This window comes from Phyllostomus discolor, chromosome 4 (assembly GCF_004126475.2).
Source record: "Phyllostomus discolor isolate MPI-MPIP mPhyDis1 chromosome 4, mPhyDis1.pri.v3, whole genome shotgun sequence".
NCBI lineage: Eukaryota > Metazoa > Chordata > Mammalia > Chiroptera > Phyllostomidae > Phyllostomus > Phyllostomus discolor.
In genome coordinates this window covers 184,135,884-184,155,720 of record NC_040906.2, presented here as the reverse complement: position 1 = coordinate 184,155,720, position 19,837 = coordinate 184,135,884, and the positions used below count along the sequence as shown (strand labels likewise).

Genomic DNA, 19,837 nt, shown 5'->3' with positions numbered 1-19,837 from the left:
AACTACGAGAGGAGGGTGTATTCAACACACATGAAGGGCACACCTCAAGTATCCAGCTTGGGTAACAGAGGAGGCTGTGCCACTGGACCCTACAGGACACCTACTACATTAGGCCACACTACCCAGAGAGGGAGTCAAAGCAGCCCTACCTAATACATAGAATCAAACACAGGGTGGCTGCCTAAACAAGGGGACAAAGAAACATGGCGCAAACTCCAGAAAAAGAGCTAAATAAAATGGAGATAAGCACTCTATCGGGTGCAGAGTGCAAAACACTGGTTATAAGGATGCTCAAGGAACTTAGTGAGGACCTCAGCAGCATAAAAAAGATCCAGTCAGAAACGAAGGATACACTAATTGAAATCAAGAACAATTTACAAGGAAACATAGCAGAGTGGATGAAGCCAAGAATCAAATCAACGATATGGAATATAAGGAAGCAAAACAAAACAAAACAAAACAAAACAAAAAACAATCAGAACAACAAGAAAAAAAATCCAAAAAAAATGAAAGTAGTGTAAGCAACCTCTGGGACAACTTCAAGAGGCCCAATGTTCACATTATAGGGGTGCCAGAGAGAGAAGAAATTTGAAATCTATTTGAGAAAAATAATGAAAGAAAATTTCCCTAATTTGGTGAAGGAAGTAGACATGCAAGTCCAAGAAGTGCAGAGTCCCAATTATGATGGATGCAAAAGAAGCTCACTCCAAGACACATCATAATTAAAATGCCAAAGGTAGCCCTGGCTGGTGTAGCTCAGTGGATTGAGCACCAGCATGCAAACCAAAGGGTCACTGGTTCGATTCCAGTCAGGGCACATGCCTGGGTTTCTGGTTAGTCCCCAGTAGGAGGTACGAGAGAGGCAACCACACATCGATGTTTCTCTCCCTCTCTTTCTCCTCCCCTGTCCCTCTCTATACAAAAAAATAAATAAAATCTTTTTTTTAAAAAATGCCAAAGGTAAAGATAAAAAGAGAATCTGAAAAAGCAGCAAGAAAAAAGAAGTTAGTTACCTACAGGGGAGTTCCTATAAGACTGTCAGTTGATTTCTCAAAAGAAATTTTTCAGGCTAGAAGAGATTAGCAAGAAATATTCAAAGCCATGAAAAGTAGGGCAGCAAAAATTGCTCTACCCAGCAAAGCTATCATTTAGAATTGAAAGGCAGATAAAGAACTTCCCAGACAAGAAAAACTAAAAGAGTTCATCATCACAAAAACATTATCATATGAAATGTAAATAAGCCCCCTTAAAGGAACTTACTTAAGAAAAAGAAAAATCTAAACTATGAAAAATAAAATGGCAAAAAATACAAATCTATCAACAATTGAATCTAAAAAAGAAAAAACCAAATTAAACAAACAAGAAGAACAGAGATAAAAATCTGAATACAGAAAACACTTTGATGGTTGCCAGTTGGGAAGGGGACGTTGGGGAATGGGTGAAGAGGTGAGGGGATTAAGAAGTACAAATAAGTAATTACAGAATAGCCATGGGGAATGGGGATGCAAAGTAAGCATAAGCAATGGAGGAGCCAAAGAACTGTATGCATGACCCCCATGGACATGAACAATGGTGGAGGGATTGCCTGAGGGAGTGGAGGGAGCTGGGTGGAGGGGTGACAAAGGGGGAAAAGTCAGGACAACTGTAATAGCACAGTCAATAAAATATAATTTAAAAAAATAAATATTAATGCCTACTTGTACTATGCCAGGGGAAACATCTAATATGATAACTTTCGTAAGCAGAATGTCCTTTATCCTCACAATTATGTCAGCTCTGGCAAATGGGGCAATAGTGATATTGTTTATTATCATTACAAGTCTCAATTAAGAATCAATAGAAATCATTATAGCAGTATCTATCAACTTACGGATAGCATAGGCTGAAGACTACAATGGCAGAAGGAAGAAAAGGTGCTAAAATAAAAGTAGTGAGTCATTTTATAAAATTATAAGCAATAAGTAGCAATTTATTAAACTGCACACGCCACACATACACACACACACAATGACAACAAACCCCCCAAATATCAGGGTCTTGGTAGACAAGGCCATTTATTACCAAACCACTGCTTATAAGAGTAACTGAAGGGTCAACCAGAAGGCTAAGGACAACATAACAGAGGGCAACTCTGTGGTGGTTACTTTGGCTTTGTACAAATTCAGACACGTGGGTAGAAACTGTCACTACATGATGAAACCCAGTTGCACTTCCAGGACCTTGTATCACAAAAATGCTAAGACCGCAAGCCATGCAACCTTCCCTCAGAGAGACTCCTATTTCTGTGGATAAAAAGAAGTACTACAGAGTATCTGCTCTGCAGATACCAGCACAACAACTTCCACAAACATAAAAGTGGAAGAGTGAGAGATAGTAAATCCACAAAAACAAGCTTCAAAGGCCTATCACAGAAATTGTTTGACTTTCCAAGAATCTACCATCAACACATTTTTTTACAGGAAAGATTAACAGAATGGCTGGATGTGTGCCATCATTTCAAACAGTGCTTGCCTCTGATTTATGTCAGAAATAGTGCCATGGATCTGGTGCCTTTTTTAAAATGGCAAATACTTCTCATATTTAGTAAGTGGGAAAATCAGCAGCAGGCTGAGTTTAAAAGACTTTACCAAATGGATTCTAGTTATGAGTCAAGAGAACAATATTCACATGAAAAAAACACATGCTCGCCCTGGCCAGGGTAGCTCAGCCGGTTGGGCGTAGCCCTGAAAACCAGAAGGTTGCTTGTTCCATCCCCAGTCAGGGCACATGCCTGGGTTGTGGGTTTGGCCCCCAGTTGGGGCACGTGCAAGAAGTAACCCATCAACATTTCTCTCTCACATGGATGTTTCTCTCCCTCTGTCTCCTTCCCTTTCTCTCTCTCTAAATCAATAAAAGAAAAAAAAAATTTTAACACACACTTTTCTTTGGGACCTTCATGTTCTTTGTCTCATACCTTAAACATAAGGGAAAGAAAGTTGGAAGGAAGCTGAGCAGTTTTGTAAGGCACAAAACAAATCTTTAAATTACTATTATTTGAAATACTGATCCTCTTAAATGCTCCCATGTGTCCTTCAGGGGCTCTGGGCCTTGAACCCTTTCCTAAGTGAGAAGGAAAGATAACAGCTGGTACATACTTCTTAAAATTCAGGTATGACACTATGTACTTGAAAGACAGAGAAGACAATGTCCCCAATCTAATATAAATCTGTTAGGAGCTGCTGATACAAGAAAGTACAGTTTAAAACAATTATTTTGAATAAGCACAGACAGTACACATTTGGTTGAACTAGTTTCTTGGGAAGATAAAACTATGAGATTCTCCTCTAAACTAAAATTAATAGTCCAGGTATTTTGGCACCTTTGATATTTAAGCAAATACTCATTTCATCATTCCCCTGATTTTCAATGAATTATCCTCGTAAATAAGCATTTGAAGAGAAGTGTCAAAGAAAGCTTATATCTGTAGCCTATGGAAGCTGGTAATGATCATTGAAAAACATTTTTTTAGGAGAACAGGTTAAAATTAAGTATCAAATTAAAAGGCTGGCTTAAGAAAATTAACAATGCTAGTACTTTACCATAAACTATAAGGAAATTGTTAAAATTCTAGCAAATTTTTTAAAAGATTGTATTTATTTATTTTTTAGACAGAGGGGAAAGGAGGGAGGATGAGAAGAAAAGAAAGATCAATTGTTTGCCTCTCGCAGGTCCCCAACCAGGGACCTGGCCAGCTACATAGTCAAGTGTTCTGACCAGAAACCAAACCAGCAACATTTCTGTCCACAGGCCAGCGTTCAATCCACTGAGCCATACCAGCCAGAGCTAAAATTCTAGCAACTCTTTCAATTTAATATATAAGTACAGCAAAATAGTGGCTCTAATCACAAAGAGACCAACAATTCTCATGCCCTTATGTGCAAATTAAGATGTGCGTTACATTTGGAGCTCTGCGATACGGAGAGAGCCACGTCATCCGCAGCCCCTTCAGTGGGCTGGCCTGGACAGTCTCCCCAGTCCCCAGGAAGTCTAAGGTATCTATGCATCTACTTCTCCCTGACAGTTGACCCTACCTTTATGTAGATCACTCCTGACCCGACATCCTACATAATCCGTCATATTAGAACTTCTTCCTGAGGCCCTGCTAAGCTCCAGAGAATTGATTTATCTAGAGCAGTGATTCTCCCTTCCCATCATGTTGATATGCTGTTGTTTCAAAGAGTACCAAGCATTTTCAAAGGGAAGAATACCAGCACTTAGAACTTCTGCCTGCATGAGCAAATCCCTTCTCTCAGATCTTACCGAGTACTTGCAAAGATCATTCCTCTATGAAGTTAAAGGTCAAAGACTAAAACTTCCATTGATAATAAGTAGTGGTTTCAGTAGAGACTCATTCAGCCCATTACTTGTGGACAGATCCTCACTAAATCCTGAGGTACAAGCACCTAGTCAACAAGGTCAGTAACAGAAAACACTCCAGGACAAAGCAAATCACATAGGAAGGCTGGGAAATCTCCTCACACACAGCCTTGTGCCATGAGCTTCTCCTCACTTCCACAAATAGGTAACACCGCAAGTGATCGCAGAATGATTAAATATCAACGCTCTGGTTTTGGTCTGCTGGTTTACATGACTGTTTTCTGTCTTCCGTGGGACTGTTAGTATAGCAAAAATACACTTTTGTGGACTTTATATAATCTTCTGATTTCCTTAAGCTTCTTAAGGAAAACTGTTGAGAAAGTAAAGATCGTGTATAGCAAAATGCATTTCTATCTCTTACCTTACAACAAAATAAAATGACAGATGGAGTTCATATTTAAAGGTTTAGCAGGGAATCATGAAGAAAAAAAAAGGGCAATTATTTTTATAATTTTAGGATGGTAAGTACCTTTACAAACATTGTGCAGAATTCAGAAACTGTAATGGAAAATTTGATAGATCTGAATCCATAAAAATCCATACAAATTTCTGTAAAGCTTAAAAAAAAAGGAAGACCTGCAGGCAAAATTGGAGTAGAGTGAACTAGTATAAAACATTTCCAACATATGACAAAGGTTAGATCCATGATAGATAAAAAGTGTACAAAAATCAAGAAGGAAAAGATAGCCCACAGTTTTGTAATACCAAAAATAGTAAACCAGATGTTTAAAGAAACAAGAGATTAAAAAGATATAAGGTATTTACCTTCATTAAAATTCAAAGAACTATAAATCAAAGACTTCCCTTTTTACCCAATGGAACTGAAAAATGTTTTTAAAACAACTATTGCAATGATGACAAGAATGTGAGGTGAAACAGACATTTTCACACTGTCTTCATGGAAGTGTAAGTTCCTTTCTAAAAGGTCATTCAGATGACGCTACCTAAATTTAACATGTGCATACCCTCCATTCCCAACTCTGTTCAACTATCTGGTACAAATTTTCACATGAGCACGTAAAACTATGCAGAGATATTTATTTATTGTAGTGTATTTAGGATAGCAATAATGCACAAATAATCTAAATTTCTGTTAATAAAAAATTGAGTAAATCTAATACATTTGGTAACCCAAACAACAGAAAATTGATTAGTTCCAATTAGGTAGATCACTGGAATACTTTGGAATACTTGCTTTTAAATCCTTCAGCCACCCCGCCTTAAAGTCTACTCTGAGGCTATTGTGCTGTAAATAAGCCCAACCTATCCCAGAACTAGAGACCACTGGGCAAGTCCAAAAACTACAGAAAGTGGGAGAGGGACATCTGGCCAGCTCCTACATGCTCCATCCCCCGCTGCTGCAGCCCCATCTATCTCGCTACAACTGCAGGAGTCCGGACTGCGTGGGCCCAGCCATGCCCTTCCTGAACTCCTGACCCATCAAAAACTGTGAGAGGTTCTGGAGTTACAGAGCTGGTGGCCAGATGCTGAACAGGATGAACTGATCAACTTGGTAGACCTAACCAACGTAGCTCCCTGAGCACAGGAGAGCGTGTGCTTGCTTTTCTCCTTCTCCCAGGTCTGTGCCTAAATCATTCCCAAGTAAAGTGATCAGGGAAGGAATCTAAGGATGGACTCTGCTGGGAGTGCACAGCGGGCCAGCCTCACTCAGAGGTCACGACCTGGTTCTTTATCATTTCATTGGAGGACGGGAAATGATTAGGGGCTGCTGCGTTGCCACACCACCCCTTGTTCAGCTTTAGCTCTTCCAGCACCTTTGTAATATGTCTCCTTCTTACATTAAGTTCTCCTGAGCAAGTTGTCAAGTACAGACACACACACCCCCCTCCAGGGCATACTCTAAGGTAAATTTAATATGGGCACAAAAAAACTTTCCATTTTGAGAGTTCACTTGTTTTTAATTCCCAAGCTCTTAGATGCAGAAATTATTTTAATTATAACTTGCTTCGGTAGAATTTCAGGGAAGAAGAAAGAAAAACAGCATGACCAAGATAATCCTGAAAACAGTTTGTTTCTTTCAAGCAACGACCTAGAAAGATGACTCATTAAATAAAACTAGTATTAACTGATTTAGAAAAAAATGATTTAAGTCTAGTTAAGCTTATAAAAGAAGAAAGGAGGAAAAGTAATTTATTTATGACAAAGGACAGCCTTTCCTACCCTCAGGCAGAGGATAAAAGACTTAAAGTTTAAGCACCCTGGGTTCCATCTGAAAGACCTTGTTTTTCTCGCTTAGGCAGGTTTCTTGTAGAAGCAGAGACTCTTGATAGCAGGTCAGAGGTGAAACACAGAGAGTGGAAGAAAAGACACTGCACTCAGTTTCTGTGCTTTCTTTCTTTTCATTATGAAATAATTTTTGGAGCATAATGAATGACGAGAACTGAAAATGCAAACAAGCAGAAAAACACTTTAGTAATTTCTAATTGGCCTTAAAACAAAAACCCAAATCCCTAAACTGGTCTGCAAGGCCTGCCTGGACCTGGCCCCTGACCACCTTTCCAGTCCCGTCACCCACCATGCACCTCTCTGTACACTGGCCACCCCGGCCTCCTTCGTTCCTGGGAAGGCCCATGCTCCCTGCTACCCCAGGGCCTTTGCACGTGCTGCTGCCGCCTCTCAGTGTCCTCTTCTGCTCACCTGGTCACTTCCTCAGATGTCTATGACTAAGCCCTCTGTCCAGCTTCTAGGCAGCACTTACCACAGCTACAGCATGAGAAAGCTTTCGGGATTCTTTGATAAATATCTCATCCTGCAAATACATCCAATAATATTGTAGTAACTTTGTATACTGACATGTTACTAGACTTATTGTACTGATCAAATCTGAAAAGGCTCTAAATATTGAATCACTATGCTGTATACCTGAAACTGATATGATATTGTATGTCAAATATACTTTAATATAAATAAGTAAACAAACGAACAAATAAATGTCTGGTCCTGTGGTGATGGACCACAAGACCAGAGGATAAGTTTTTCCCCTCCCCGTCACCATTTAGCCCCGACCTCTTCCACAGAGCTGCTCACACAGCAGTAACCATAACTATTTGTTGAATTACTCACTAACCATAACAATAAACCCTAATCTCGCATCTACTGTCTTTCAGGCACTTTTATTAATTACCTTACATGCAAGTATTCATTTAACCCTCAACATAAAGTTATGAGATAGCTCCTATTATTATGGCCATTTTACAGGTGAGAAAACTAGGCACAGAGAAGCTAAGGGACTTGCCCACAGACAGACAGCAGTTACTGGCAGAGACCGGAGTCACACTCCAGCAGTCTGGGTCCAGTGTCTGGCCTTTAACCACTTAACTCTGTGGCCTCGATACGCCTAAATGACAACTGATTAGTTCAGGGACAGGGAGAGCTGACCAAAGAGCAGCTAAGGAACACTTTCTGTGGGAGGATAAGTTGAGTTGGATCCCAGTGTGTTGCATAATAAAAGGGATGTGAAGAGGTCACTCCTGGGACAGAGACAGAAATAACCTACACAAGTGTGTTTGGGGAATAGTACAAGTCTGAGCTGATGGGAACGAAAGGTGTGTGTTAGCAGGGCTGGAGCATCTGTGAGATGCACACTGCGAGCCCCTGCCACTCTAAACTGACAATGTGCAATAACAGTAAGTTAACTGAAAAACAGCCCTTTGAACTCCTAATTCTAAGTTATGCACATAATACACACGTCCCATTTACGACGAAGGACACAGAGTTTCACTCATGTGGGCGTCCCAGACCAGACTCACTCACCGGCTAACAGGTTTGCTTCCTCCCACCTCACACGTTTGTGCCACTTAAAGGAGATCGAGTGCTTAACATAGGGTCTGACAAGGAGTGAACTCCACAAAGGCACGTATAAATTCAACAAACAGCTACAAAACACTGTGTACAAGGGCCTGCTCTAAGAGCTTGGCAAATATTGACTAATAAATGACTACACACGTGTCCCAGCCCTTTAGGGCTCCTATGAACATATGAAAGTGCTCATGCTGAGCCCCGAGTGCTGCTCAAGTGATGAGAAATGAGGTGAAAGGAACATTGAGTTTAAGAGTACACGTTCCCCCACATATGTCGTGGCAGTCTCCGGGAAACTCTGAGCAGAAACCATTAGGAAAACTAATAATCAAACCCCCAAAAAGAGACACAGTAATGGCAATAAAGTTGAGAAATGAATAAAACAAAAAACGTGTACTCAAAAATAAATTCTTGGGGACCAATTATGTCTGAGGTACTAATAGGGATAATTTCAAAATTTACACCATGAACTAAGGTTAATAGCATGGAAGTCTCAAATCCTATTCCTGAAAGGTGCCTTGAAAAGCTTTGTAGCAATGGTAAATTCACAACTGAACAGACAGGGAAAGAGGAAATGGTACAGCATCTGCAGCATGATCCCATTTTTGTAAAGATAAAAAAAAAAGTGATCCATACACATAAAAAGACCCTCTGGGAATAAATCAAAATATAAATAGCATACAAGAGCGATTTTAATATTCTTCTGTATACTTTTTTTGCATTTTCTACACTTTCTGCAAAGTGTAATGTTTTTATAATAAAGGAAAAATATTGTAAGCTCTCCATACAAAGATTCTAGACCTAGAAGGAATCCACATAATCTAAACCCTCTTACCATAGTTATGGAAACTGAGTCAGAGAAGAAAGCGATTGTTCAAAGGTCACATGGCAAATCATTCTTGTGACCTCAAGTTTAGGGCTCTTTATTTGACCCATCTCTCAAAGCCTTTGTCTGAATCATCCCAGAAATATCAATGTTCTTTTTTTCTTTGAAGCTTCCAAGAGATGAAAAATGTAAACCATTTTTACATGCCAGCATGCTTCACATTTACTTCCTTTGAGCTATCAGTAAGACACTTAAATTAATAGTGTACACCTATAGAGTTGTTTTGTCCTTACTTCCCTGGTTAATCCCAAAACAGAAAACACCAACACAGTCTGTTCATAATGCTCCTGACCCACACCCTTTCCACTTGAATATACTTCATTCACCTGTTTCCTATTCTCCAGAAGGTTCTAATCTAAATGATTCTGGGTGGCACTTTATAGAAAGCCAGTGTGTTTGGCTAAGTATTATGGAACAATGTTTGTGCCAAGGACATTTAACCTGATTAAACTCCACCTGAAAAAGCCCTGGTAAAATATTCCTGTGTTTTGATTTTGAGTTAAGTATATTGTTGATTGTGGAGAAGGTACTGCTGTGGAAACTTCAAAGAACGCCATTGGTGGTAAGATGCAAAGTGAAATCTACCCAATATTCTGATAGGTGGATGGTTGAATTGGAAAAAACCTCTGAATGTTATCAGATCACAACACAGGCAGAAGACTGGCAGAGATGAAAACAATAAAGAGCAATTAAAGGACAAGCCAGGACAGAGTAAGGAAGAGTCAGTTACACTACAAGAAAACTAACCAGAGCATGGGTAGGCCCAGAGAAAGGAAGACTGCACAGTGAAGGAGGTAGGAGACTGTGCATCCAGTGCACCCAATGGCCAGCTTTCATCAGTGCATCTCTGAGGTCCACAGAGAAAAAGGGGCAAAATGCAATCAGCAAGCAGCAGAGGCATTTTAACCCACAATGTCAACATGGTTGAGGTCATGTAGGAACATTTAATAATGTTTTGATTTTTTTTATTGTAGCCTCATGTATGAAGTCAATGGCTGAACAAGGGTTGATGAGAAGCCGCAGCTAAAAGAATTCTAGTTGCTGTGCCTTGTGTACCCCTTGCAGCCTCTAGAGTGCTGCTCCTCAAACTTGAATGTGCAAGCAAATCCCTAGGAATCTGTGGAAATGCAGATTCTGGTTCAGTAGGTCTGGGAGGAGGCCCAAGACTCTGCATTTCTTACAAGTTCCAAGGAGCTGATGCTGACATGCTAGGTTGCAGACCACACTTTGGATAGCAAGGATATAAAGTAGCTTCTGAGTAAGGAAAAAATGAAAAATCCAGTCACATTGAAGTTTAGCAATAAAAACAAGAAAAACAACCATTTATTCAGGCCATACTACATGCCACTTTATAGATGATATGTATTTAATTCTCCTAACAAGACCCAACATGGTTTTATCACCTCTCTTTCATAGTTGTGGAAGCTGCAAGTTAAGAACAGTACCAGGACTTAAACCCAGTCCTGTCTGACTTCAAGACCAGTTGTCATTAAGCTATAGCAGTAAGATTAAGTTTATTAGTTTTCTGACTTTGGAAAGTCCCCCAAATTTCTCTGAGCCATCATTTGTTCATCTCTAGCATGAGAATAATGGTGGAGCTGTGATTGGGACCAAAGGAGGTACTACATGTAGGATTATTTTGAAATTGATAAAGAAACTTACTTAAATAAAGATAAAATTGTTGTAACTTGCTGATTCTTTTTCTGTCTTAACCTCCTTTCCCCCCTCCCTTAGCTCTTAAATAGTGATGAATGTACACCTTTTCTTAAAGCAGAGATTCTCTAAACTTTTGCTCTCAGAATTTCTTTATATTGTTAAAAGTTACTGAGGATCCATCCTAAAGAGCCTTTTGAGATAATTGTGGGCATTATTCTTTAAAAGTACATCAAATTCTACAAGTGGTAATTTCTTAAAGGCAAAATGCAACATGAAAGTTGAAACAGTGTTAATGAACTTTTCATGCTGTAACATTAAAACCCATTGGTCTATTTTGCACTGTGAATGACACTTAAACCCATGCATAGTTTTGTAAATCATCCACTGATCCTTTGGAAAACATTGGTCCACTGAGTCATGTAGTTCTTTCAAATGCTGCCCCATGTCATTATCCCATTTTTAAAAAATCGCATTCCTATCTCCACCAATTTCATCAGGAAAACCTTTAAAAGCTGGGAAGCTGTCAGGTTTACAATGGCAGATACAAGTTTTTCAGAATTCTAAATCTGGCTTGAAAGCTCAAATTTTATCAGAGGCAACACATACTTTCATATGTTTTCCTTGAAGTGACACACTAACACCACTCATTTTTGAGAATACATGTGTCAAATACCCAAATCTAAATAACTGCAGTTTCTCAGTTCTTCTTTCTACCAAAAATGATGACCCATGAAAACTAGCAGTTAGTTCAGCTTAAACTCAAACAATCTTTGTCCCACATAATAGTAAAGACAAATACTTTAGGGTCGAAATTTAATAAAATCTGCTTCATCAGGGACATTTTTACTGCTTCGCCTAGTACATTCTTTTAATCAAAACATTAAAAAATGATCTTTACTTGAGGACATTTTTTTTTCATTACTTTTAGAAAGAGAGGAAGAGAGAGAGAAACACTGGTGTGAGACAGAAGCATCGATCGGTAAAACACTGTATCTGCAAGTGTGTGACTGCTTGTTCGAGTGGTGCCACTGCCTTGATTTCCGCTGAGGGGCCAGCAGGCGCACTGGCACCAATGTGTGTGATGCCATAAGTGCAAACGTCAACGTGGGAAGAGGGCGAAGAACATCTACTGTCGCTGTAAAATACTGTGGACTTCACGGTCCCCCTCAGAGACCAGGCCCCTGGCCGCCGGGATCCACAGACCGTGCTCTGAGAACTGCCACCTGAAGGACAGGGTCCGGCACAAATAACACCCCGCTTTTATTACAAAATCATAAGCATGTAATTCTGTAACAATGATCACATTCAAGCACACCGTATGACATTTTAGGAGAAATGTTCAAATTAAAACGATAAAGTATTACACCCATATTATTACCCTACCGACCACACTCAAGCAGGTGTTACTTCTGCCAGACCCTGTATTTTGGCTAAAGTTCTCCTCTATCTGTGTTATCTTATTTATAAACATATTTATATGAAATCACATAAAGGTATCCTGGAGAATATGAGGCTCTGTTTGAGAAAAGTCTCACAGTAGTTGTATTTATTTTGCTGCATAATAGCACCATGTGAGCCCTCACTGCTATGGCTCAGTGGATAGAGTGCTGGCCTGAAAACCAAAAGGTCGCCGGCTTGAGTCCCAGTCAGGGCACATGCTTGGGTTGCAGCCAGGTCCCCAGTAGTGGGTGCAGGAGAGGCAACCACACATTGATGTTTTCTTCCCTTTCCTTCTCCCTCCCTTCCCTCTCTAAAAATAAATAAATAAAATCTTAAAAGAAAAAGAATCACTTGCATTTCTTTTCAGTTCTCTCTCTCCACAAGAGAATACAAGTTCCAGATGCTTGCTAATGTCAAAAAGCTCTTCAAGGGAAAGAACCAACTTTAGAACAAGCTATACTCTTAGTACTATGCTCCTGAAAACCAAGATAAAATGACCTCTAAGGGTCCCAAATCACACCTGTGATAACATGTTTGCCATCTAAACGTGTGTAAAGTCAAAAGATGTGATGAGAAAATGATCAGTCCACAAATGAGATAGATGCGCTTGGAAAACTCCCTCCAAAATGACTTTCTATGATAACTACTTTCGTGTTCTGGTACATTTTCAATGTATTAAGAAGGAAATTCAAAATAAGAAGAAAGCCACTTTCCCAAAAGTGTGTACACACTGGGAACTCATAGTAACAGGGCTATTGACTTCACACAATGCAAACGGCAAATGGACAAGACAGTGATAGCCTTTAATCCAGAATAAAAATCAGAGTTAGAAGTCCTTTCACTTATCATAGTCTACTACTTACTAATGGTGTGACTTCTGCCTATAAATTTAACTGTTTCTAAAGTAGAGTAAGGAAACCACCTACCTCTAAATTACTTGAGGCACTAGTTTAAAAATGCAGATTCCTTGGGTCCATGCCTGCCTTAGTCTCCTTGGCTGCTATAACAAAACACCACAGACTGGGTGGCTTAAACAATAGAATTTATTTTCTCCTAGTCCTGGCGATTGGGAAGTCCAAGATAAAGATGCTGACCAGTCCGCTTCCTGGTGAGAGCTCTCTTTCCTGGCTTGCAGATGGCCACCTTCTCGTGTCCTCACATGGCCTTCTTCGATGAGTACATGGAGAGAAGTATAAGATCTTTCTCTCCTCTTCCTCTTCTTATAAGGCCAGTAGTCCCACCATGAGAGTCCTACTCTCATGACCCCCTGTAGACCTAATTATACCTCCCAAAGGACCTACCACCAAATACTGTGGCATTGGGAGCAGGGCTTCAACACATGGATTGGTGGAGGTGGGGGGTGGGTAGACACAAACATGCAGTCCATTACAATTCCAGATATCCCAAATCACAGTCTCTGGGATTGGAGCTCAGGAATCCACCTCTTTAAGTTCCCAAGTAGTTTCTATGCACACTAATATTTGAGAATCCCCACTGTATCATCGTGAGCCATATAAGTTTTCTTATTGGTAAGGTAGGATTGTCACCATACTTTCCTATTTCAAGGGTGTTGATGTGTTGAGGATCAATTAAGAATATATGGACCCTGACTTGTATGGCTCAGTGGGTTGAACGTCGTCCCACAAATCAAAATGTCTTCGGTTCAATTCCCGGTCAGGGCACATGCCTTGGTTGCTGCCCAGATCCCCAGCTGGGGGCATGAGAGGCAACTGATCAGTATTTGTCTCGAACACCAATGTTTCCTTCCTTCCCCCTCGTCCCCCTCTCTAAAAATAAATAAAATCTTTTTTAAAAAAGAATATACGGAAATGCTTTCTAAAACTGCAGAGAGCTATGTGAATAATCACAATCATTTAAGTTTTCACTACTATATTGCCAAATCTCATTCTAAAACTAAAAGTGAGTGAAAAAGAAAATTAAAAATACTACAGATGTTATCCTAATTCTTTTTTTTCTTTTTTTTTTAAATTTTCTATGGAAAGCAGTATGGAACTTCCTCAGAAAACTAAAAATGAATCTGCCTTTTGACCCTGCAATTCCACTGCTGGGACTCTATCCTAAGAATACTAATTCTTGTAATTCAATCTCAGATAACTAAAATACTCAGGAAATCGAGTGCTCTATCCAGTTAATATTTAGCTAAACTTTCGGGACATTTTTTAAAAATTCTCTCTTAAATGTATTATTAAATTTTCTTTTATTGATAAATACATAACTTAGCTTCTATCTGATGCCAAAGACTTTTCATATTGGGTCAGCAGTCTGATTATCAGTTGTGGTTGCACAGGATTTAGGCTTATCAGAGTAATCCCTGTTCTGCCAGACACATTTTTGTTGATTACTTGTTGTTTGGAGGACATCTCATAGTTGATAAAGGCATGTTTATTTTAACCAAAGGCAGGCAGATCTCTAATTACAAGTTGTATCCCAAAAGCTTATTTTTTCCTAAATTGTTTGGAACTTGAAAAGCCCTTCCCCAGGCCAAAAAAGAAAAAAATATATATATGAATCACTATTAAGTTCTCTGGCTATTGTCCAACAAGCCATGCTATCAATAAAAATACATTTGCTATATCTTAGAAGTCACAAATATTTAGCAATGGAATCATCAAGAACAAAATTAAGATATGATAAGGCAGGAGAGAGCAAAACTGAGTGTCTAGAGTTAACTGAAAAAGTGCTGTAGAATAGAAAAGAAGAAAAAAGATACTGAAAGGGTGGCTGTGTATCTATGAGAGAGGCTGCATGAAGTAGAAACAGCTGAGATACAAATGCTGAGACAGATAAAGACCAGAATATGACTCAAAGCAAAAGAAAGGAAGAGAAAACAAGTGTTGTAACTTCTGTTTATAGTTCATTCATTGACTTTTCCATCTCCATTCTATAGCAATAATTATATACAATTATATATTATAGTGTTAATTACCATTATATACTAATGAAATGTTTGATCTCCCTAAATTTATACCCAAGTTTCACCTCTCTTAGTGTACCTATATTTGGGTTCCTGACCTTCAACTGGCCATATGAGTTAAGTGGTTCCATGTTTTGTCTTTCCACCTAGCCCTTTTCCAGGTCAAAGTGTCACTAGGTGTAAGTGAAAATGCAGTGCACTCATTCATTCATTCAACCAGAACCTGACACGGAGTGTGAGACACTGTGTTCGTCCCGGTAGCAAACACAGCATTCTTGCTGGATTCCAAGAAACATTTGGCGCATTTTATTAGAACCTGTGAAACAAATACAATATGGGGCAAACAGAAGACCTCTGGTCTTTAAGATGTGCTGGTCATTTGAAATAAAATGTGAAACTAGGGCTGGACAGATGTTAAATTTTATAAACCAAAGAGCAATGTCAACTCCAATTCAAATTAGGAGCAAAGCACTATCTCAAATATTCGACGTGCTGAATTCTAGAAATAACATAACATGTTGCAAGAGGAAGAAGAGAGAAGTTAACAGAATGCATAACATTCATGTCTGACTTTCTGATAAACAAGGCTACTTCTGCCACTTAGAAAGAACTCTTTCATTAAAAGGTGAAAGTAGTCTTCACTCACCACCACCGACACACAGGCCCTTTATACATACAGAGGTCTATGTATTTGTAAGTACAGCAGAAGGTCACAAAAAAAAAAAATAATAATGCTGTAGACCAGCTCACTGGAGAATGGAGGAAATGTACTGCCAAGGGATTGAAAGTTACCTAATCCTTTGAAAATTACACCAGGGGACAAGGACATTTCAGATCAATCTGCAAGTCCAACTACAGTGGAAGTTGATATTTCAGTTCAAAAGTTAATTTGGAACCAAGGAAAGGTGTCTAGTATTGAACAAGCCTACGAAGCCTAAAGAGAACACTACTTTCTATACAAGTAGAAAAACTCCTGAGAGTTTTCTGGAGTCTGGCTTGGTGCCTAGAGGAGAGCCAGATGGTCTTCCCTTGGGATCAAAAACCACACTGGGGAGAAGCAAGGGTAGGGCAGAATCTCCCCCCTCTGCAGCCACTCACATACCTACATTATTTAAGTTTATGTGAAATATCTTCTTAAAAATGCAACAGTCAGGTTGCCACTGATTTTCTCCTGCAGAGTACCTCTTGCATTTATCCTGCTAGATATGAACTGTGTGCATATGGACCTCCTGGGTGGCTGGCCTCTCATAACCTCAACCCCAGATGCACTGAGTCAATCCATTTCTTTAGCTTTATGAAAAGTATGCTCGTGTTTAAACTGAAAAAGGAATCCCACAATTGCAGCTCATTTGTAGAAGACATGACCCAGAGCTCTTTGATGACAACTGTCACATTTCTTTGGGAGACTTTTCCCTTCAGATGTGCATCATTTGGAAGAGGTCTGGGGGCAGAAGGGTATTGACATAGGGAACCAAAAGAAGACTGGACAAATTAAACAGTTTTAAAAATACAGCAATAAGTTTTGGTGTATAGTGATGTTCCACAGAATTTCATCAAAAGACATGAGGCAAAGGTTCTTTCCAATTCAATTTGTGTTAGAGCAAAAGATCCCATCTAATGAGATAAAAAAAAATATTCAGCATTGTCCTACTTGTGGAAGTAAGTCCTAGGACCTTCCGTGTCAAATGCCCAGGGTTGTGTCATCAGAGCAGAACAGAATGCTGTCCCACCAGCCGATTGCCAAGGTCAAAGATTGGAATGCATGTTCCACAGGTAGACTTTTATGGACACTGACTGTGGATCTCTAAGTGAACGAGTAGGAAAGATTAAACAACTAAATTTAGCAGTTAGAAATTTCAAAACCTTTCGAGACTATGGGCATTTATGGATTTTTTCAGACTGTAAGATGCACCGGACCATAAGATGCACCTAGGTTTTAGAGGAAAATAGGAAAAAGATTTTTGAACCCCCCAAAATGTGCTAAAATGTTTAATAACATAAATGACATAGGCCACCACTTTCCTCCCTCCCCCACAGCAAGCCAGGTAAGCTACATTCTGACTATAAGACACACACCCCTTTTCCTCCCAAATTTGGGGGGAAAAGGTGCATCTTATAGTCCAAAAAATACAGTAGATTTGATTTCACATTGGAGTTCACATACACATTCAATGTATACTTACTGAATACCTTGTAATGTGCTAAATGCCTGAAAGTACTGATACTAAATAATTCAGGTGACTGGGATATAAAAACCTAAGATCTCCCATTATAACAAAAATGGAAAACGTGACTCTAGACAAAAACTAAGTTCTCATCAGTGGTGACATATAATGCAACAAATATCTTCAGATAAAAACATGTGATTGGTTCCTCTAAGTACTCCAACATCTCCATGATACCCAAAATATGGTGAAAATGGAAATTCTAATGAAAGGAAAAAAGATTTCAAAATCAGAAAAGATATTCTCTACACAGCATTGTTCAATCATAATATGTAAGTGAGGATATATTTTAGGGTGCCCCCAACACATAGAAATCTGTTCTTTCCAAATAACACAATAAGAATTATTGCATCTCCTCATAGATTTCAATTGACTTCCCCACATACATTGTTCCATGTGATCCTCACAGTAATCCTACACAACGTGCAAGGGGATAGATGTCCTCATTTTAACACAGAACAAACTGGGGTTCAAGGACAGGTTATCCGAGGCTTCAACAATCTCCAGCATGAAACCAAGAACACCTGCTTCTGACTCTCAGCCCAGCACTCCTCACCACAGACCCTCACCATAGACTGAAAAACAACCCCTCGCCCCATTTCATAAACTTGACTGTGGATCCTGCAACTGTCATAACAAAAGAGCAGAGGGATAATGGGGACTTTTGTTAGCAACAAAAAACCACGTAGCTTACGGTGAAAAGAGTGGATGGAGAATCATAAACATTTTACACACACATTTTGAACAGATGCAAGGAAATTCTTAAACAGAACCAGTGTTTTCTAAACACAGATGCAAGGAAATTCTTAAACAGAGCTTTAGTGTTTTCTAAAGTTCTGATAAAACTTGAGCTCTGCTAAATCTTTCCAAGTGGAATCAGCTAATGGGATCTGGGAAGTCACCGACACTCCCCGCAGAGCCACCCAAACGCCACCCAGCAGGGGTGACACATTATTGGCGGTTCCCAAGACCAACAGCTTTCTGGTTGGTCGTTCTTTCCTCTAAGAACCTTGTACTCTCTGAGGGTTACAAGTGGCATTTCCAAAGATCACGATTTTTTTTAAGCCTGCTTCTATAAACAGGCCCTTTTATAAGCATCAGGTACTGCCAGTGAGAGTGAACTGTTATCCCCCCGGGGTAAAGTACAGGCAATGGAATGATGAGCAAGTATCGCCGCCCGCAAAGTGGAATGGGCAAGTGACGAGCAGCGCGTTCCTCTCTCCGGGCACCCGGTGCTGACCGCGATCGCCGCGCAGGAGCTGCGCGCCGCCCTCCCCGCCCGGGACCCCGGGCCGCGCACCTACCAGCGAGAGCACTTTGTAGGTGTTGGGGTCCTTGGCGGGACGGGCGCGCGCCGCTTTTTCCAGCGGCTCCTCCCCCAGGTCCATGGGGGCCAGCAAAGACGCGGCCGTCTGCGGGTCCCCGGGTGCCTCGGCTCCCGGGCCGAGGCTCGCGTCGCGGCCGTTCCCCGCCGGGCCCTCCCGGCGGCCGTGGCCTCCCTCGCCGCGGCTCCCGCCCCCCGCGTAGCCGTCGCGCTCCATCGTGGCCCCGGCGCTCCCGCCCCGCCACCCGGCCGCGCCTTTAATAGGCTCCGCGGCGGCCCCGCCCCGCCCTGCCCGCGGGGTGACCGCCCCTCGCCGCCTGAGCCCTGGCTCCGCGCCCTTCGCCCAGCTCTAGGAGTGAGGGGAAAGCAACTCAACGCCCTTGATTATTTGGCTTCCTGTCTGATTTCGGGCACACAGCGTGTCGGTTATTTTGGGTCCTTTACGTGGGCGGGTCTTCAACTTCCTCCAAAGCTTTCCCCTCCCTGCGCCCCGGCCACCTTTCGAACACTTGCAGGAATTGCCCTGCGTAGCCTCGCGGCTCGGGCTGGACTGGACTGGAATTGCAGTGTGGTCTGCAGAGGGCATGAGCTCATGAGGCCCCGAAATAGAGCGGGAGCAGAAGGGTGCAGCGGCGGGGCTGCAAGGTGGAAGAGTGGAGCCGGGACAGGCGCGTGTTTCTGGATGCACGCGCAAATACGCTGTAGGGCCGAGCATGCGGGACTGCGATCTTCTATTTCTCCCGCGTAGAAACGAACAAGAATTCCTTCAAATCCCTACTATGCACTGTTTACGCTATTACGAGAGCGGAACATCCAGCCTTAACGATCCAGTTTTACAAAACACATACCGAAGGAATACTTCGTTTTCCACGGGATGGGTGTGTGTGTGTGTGTGTGTGTGTGTGTGTGTGGTTGCTGGGATTTTGTCGTTGCTTTTGGTTTAAAATGTTTACGTTTGGGTTCTTTTACACTTTCTATACCGAAGGCTTCATAGTATCATGCTGCCCTCTCCTGAGGTTGACTCTCCGTTACCTAACATCGAACATCTAACGCAAACTGAACTACTTTGATCGTTTATTTTTGAACCAGAGCACGAACAGGCCGTAATTCTTGGTGGGTGTTGATTCACCTTTGAT

The 19,837-nt window shown here is 40.9% G+C and overlaps 1 protein-coding gene across 1 annotated transcript in view; it reads right to left on the bottom strand.

The window, feature by feature from the left end:
* Window positions 1-19,564, bottom strand: part of ENPP1 (ectonucleotide pyrophosphatase/phosphodiesterase 1) — a 67,172-nt gene extending 47,608 nt beyond the window's left edge. Inside the window, exon 1 of the mRNA XM_028509364.2 lies at window positions 18,682-19,564. Coding sequence (XP_028365165.1) covers window positions 18,682-18,918 — 237 coding nt within the window. The 5' untranslated portion in view covers window positions 18,919-19,564. The remainder of the gene's footprint in view (window positions 1-18,681) is intronic.
* Window positions 19,565-19,837: the final 273 nt, after the last annotated feature.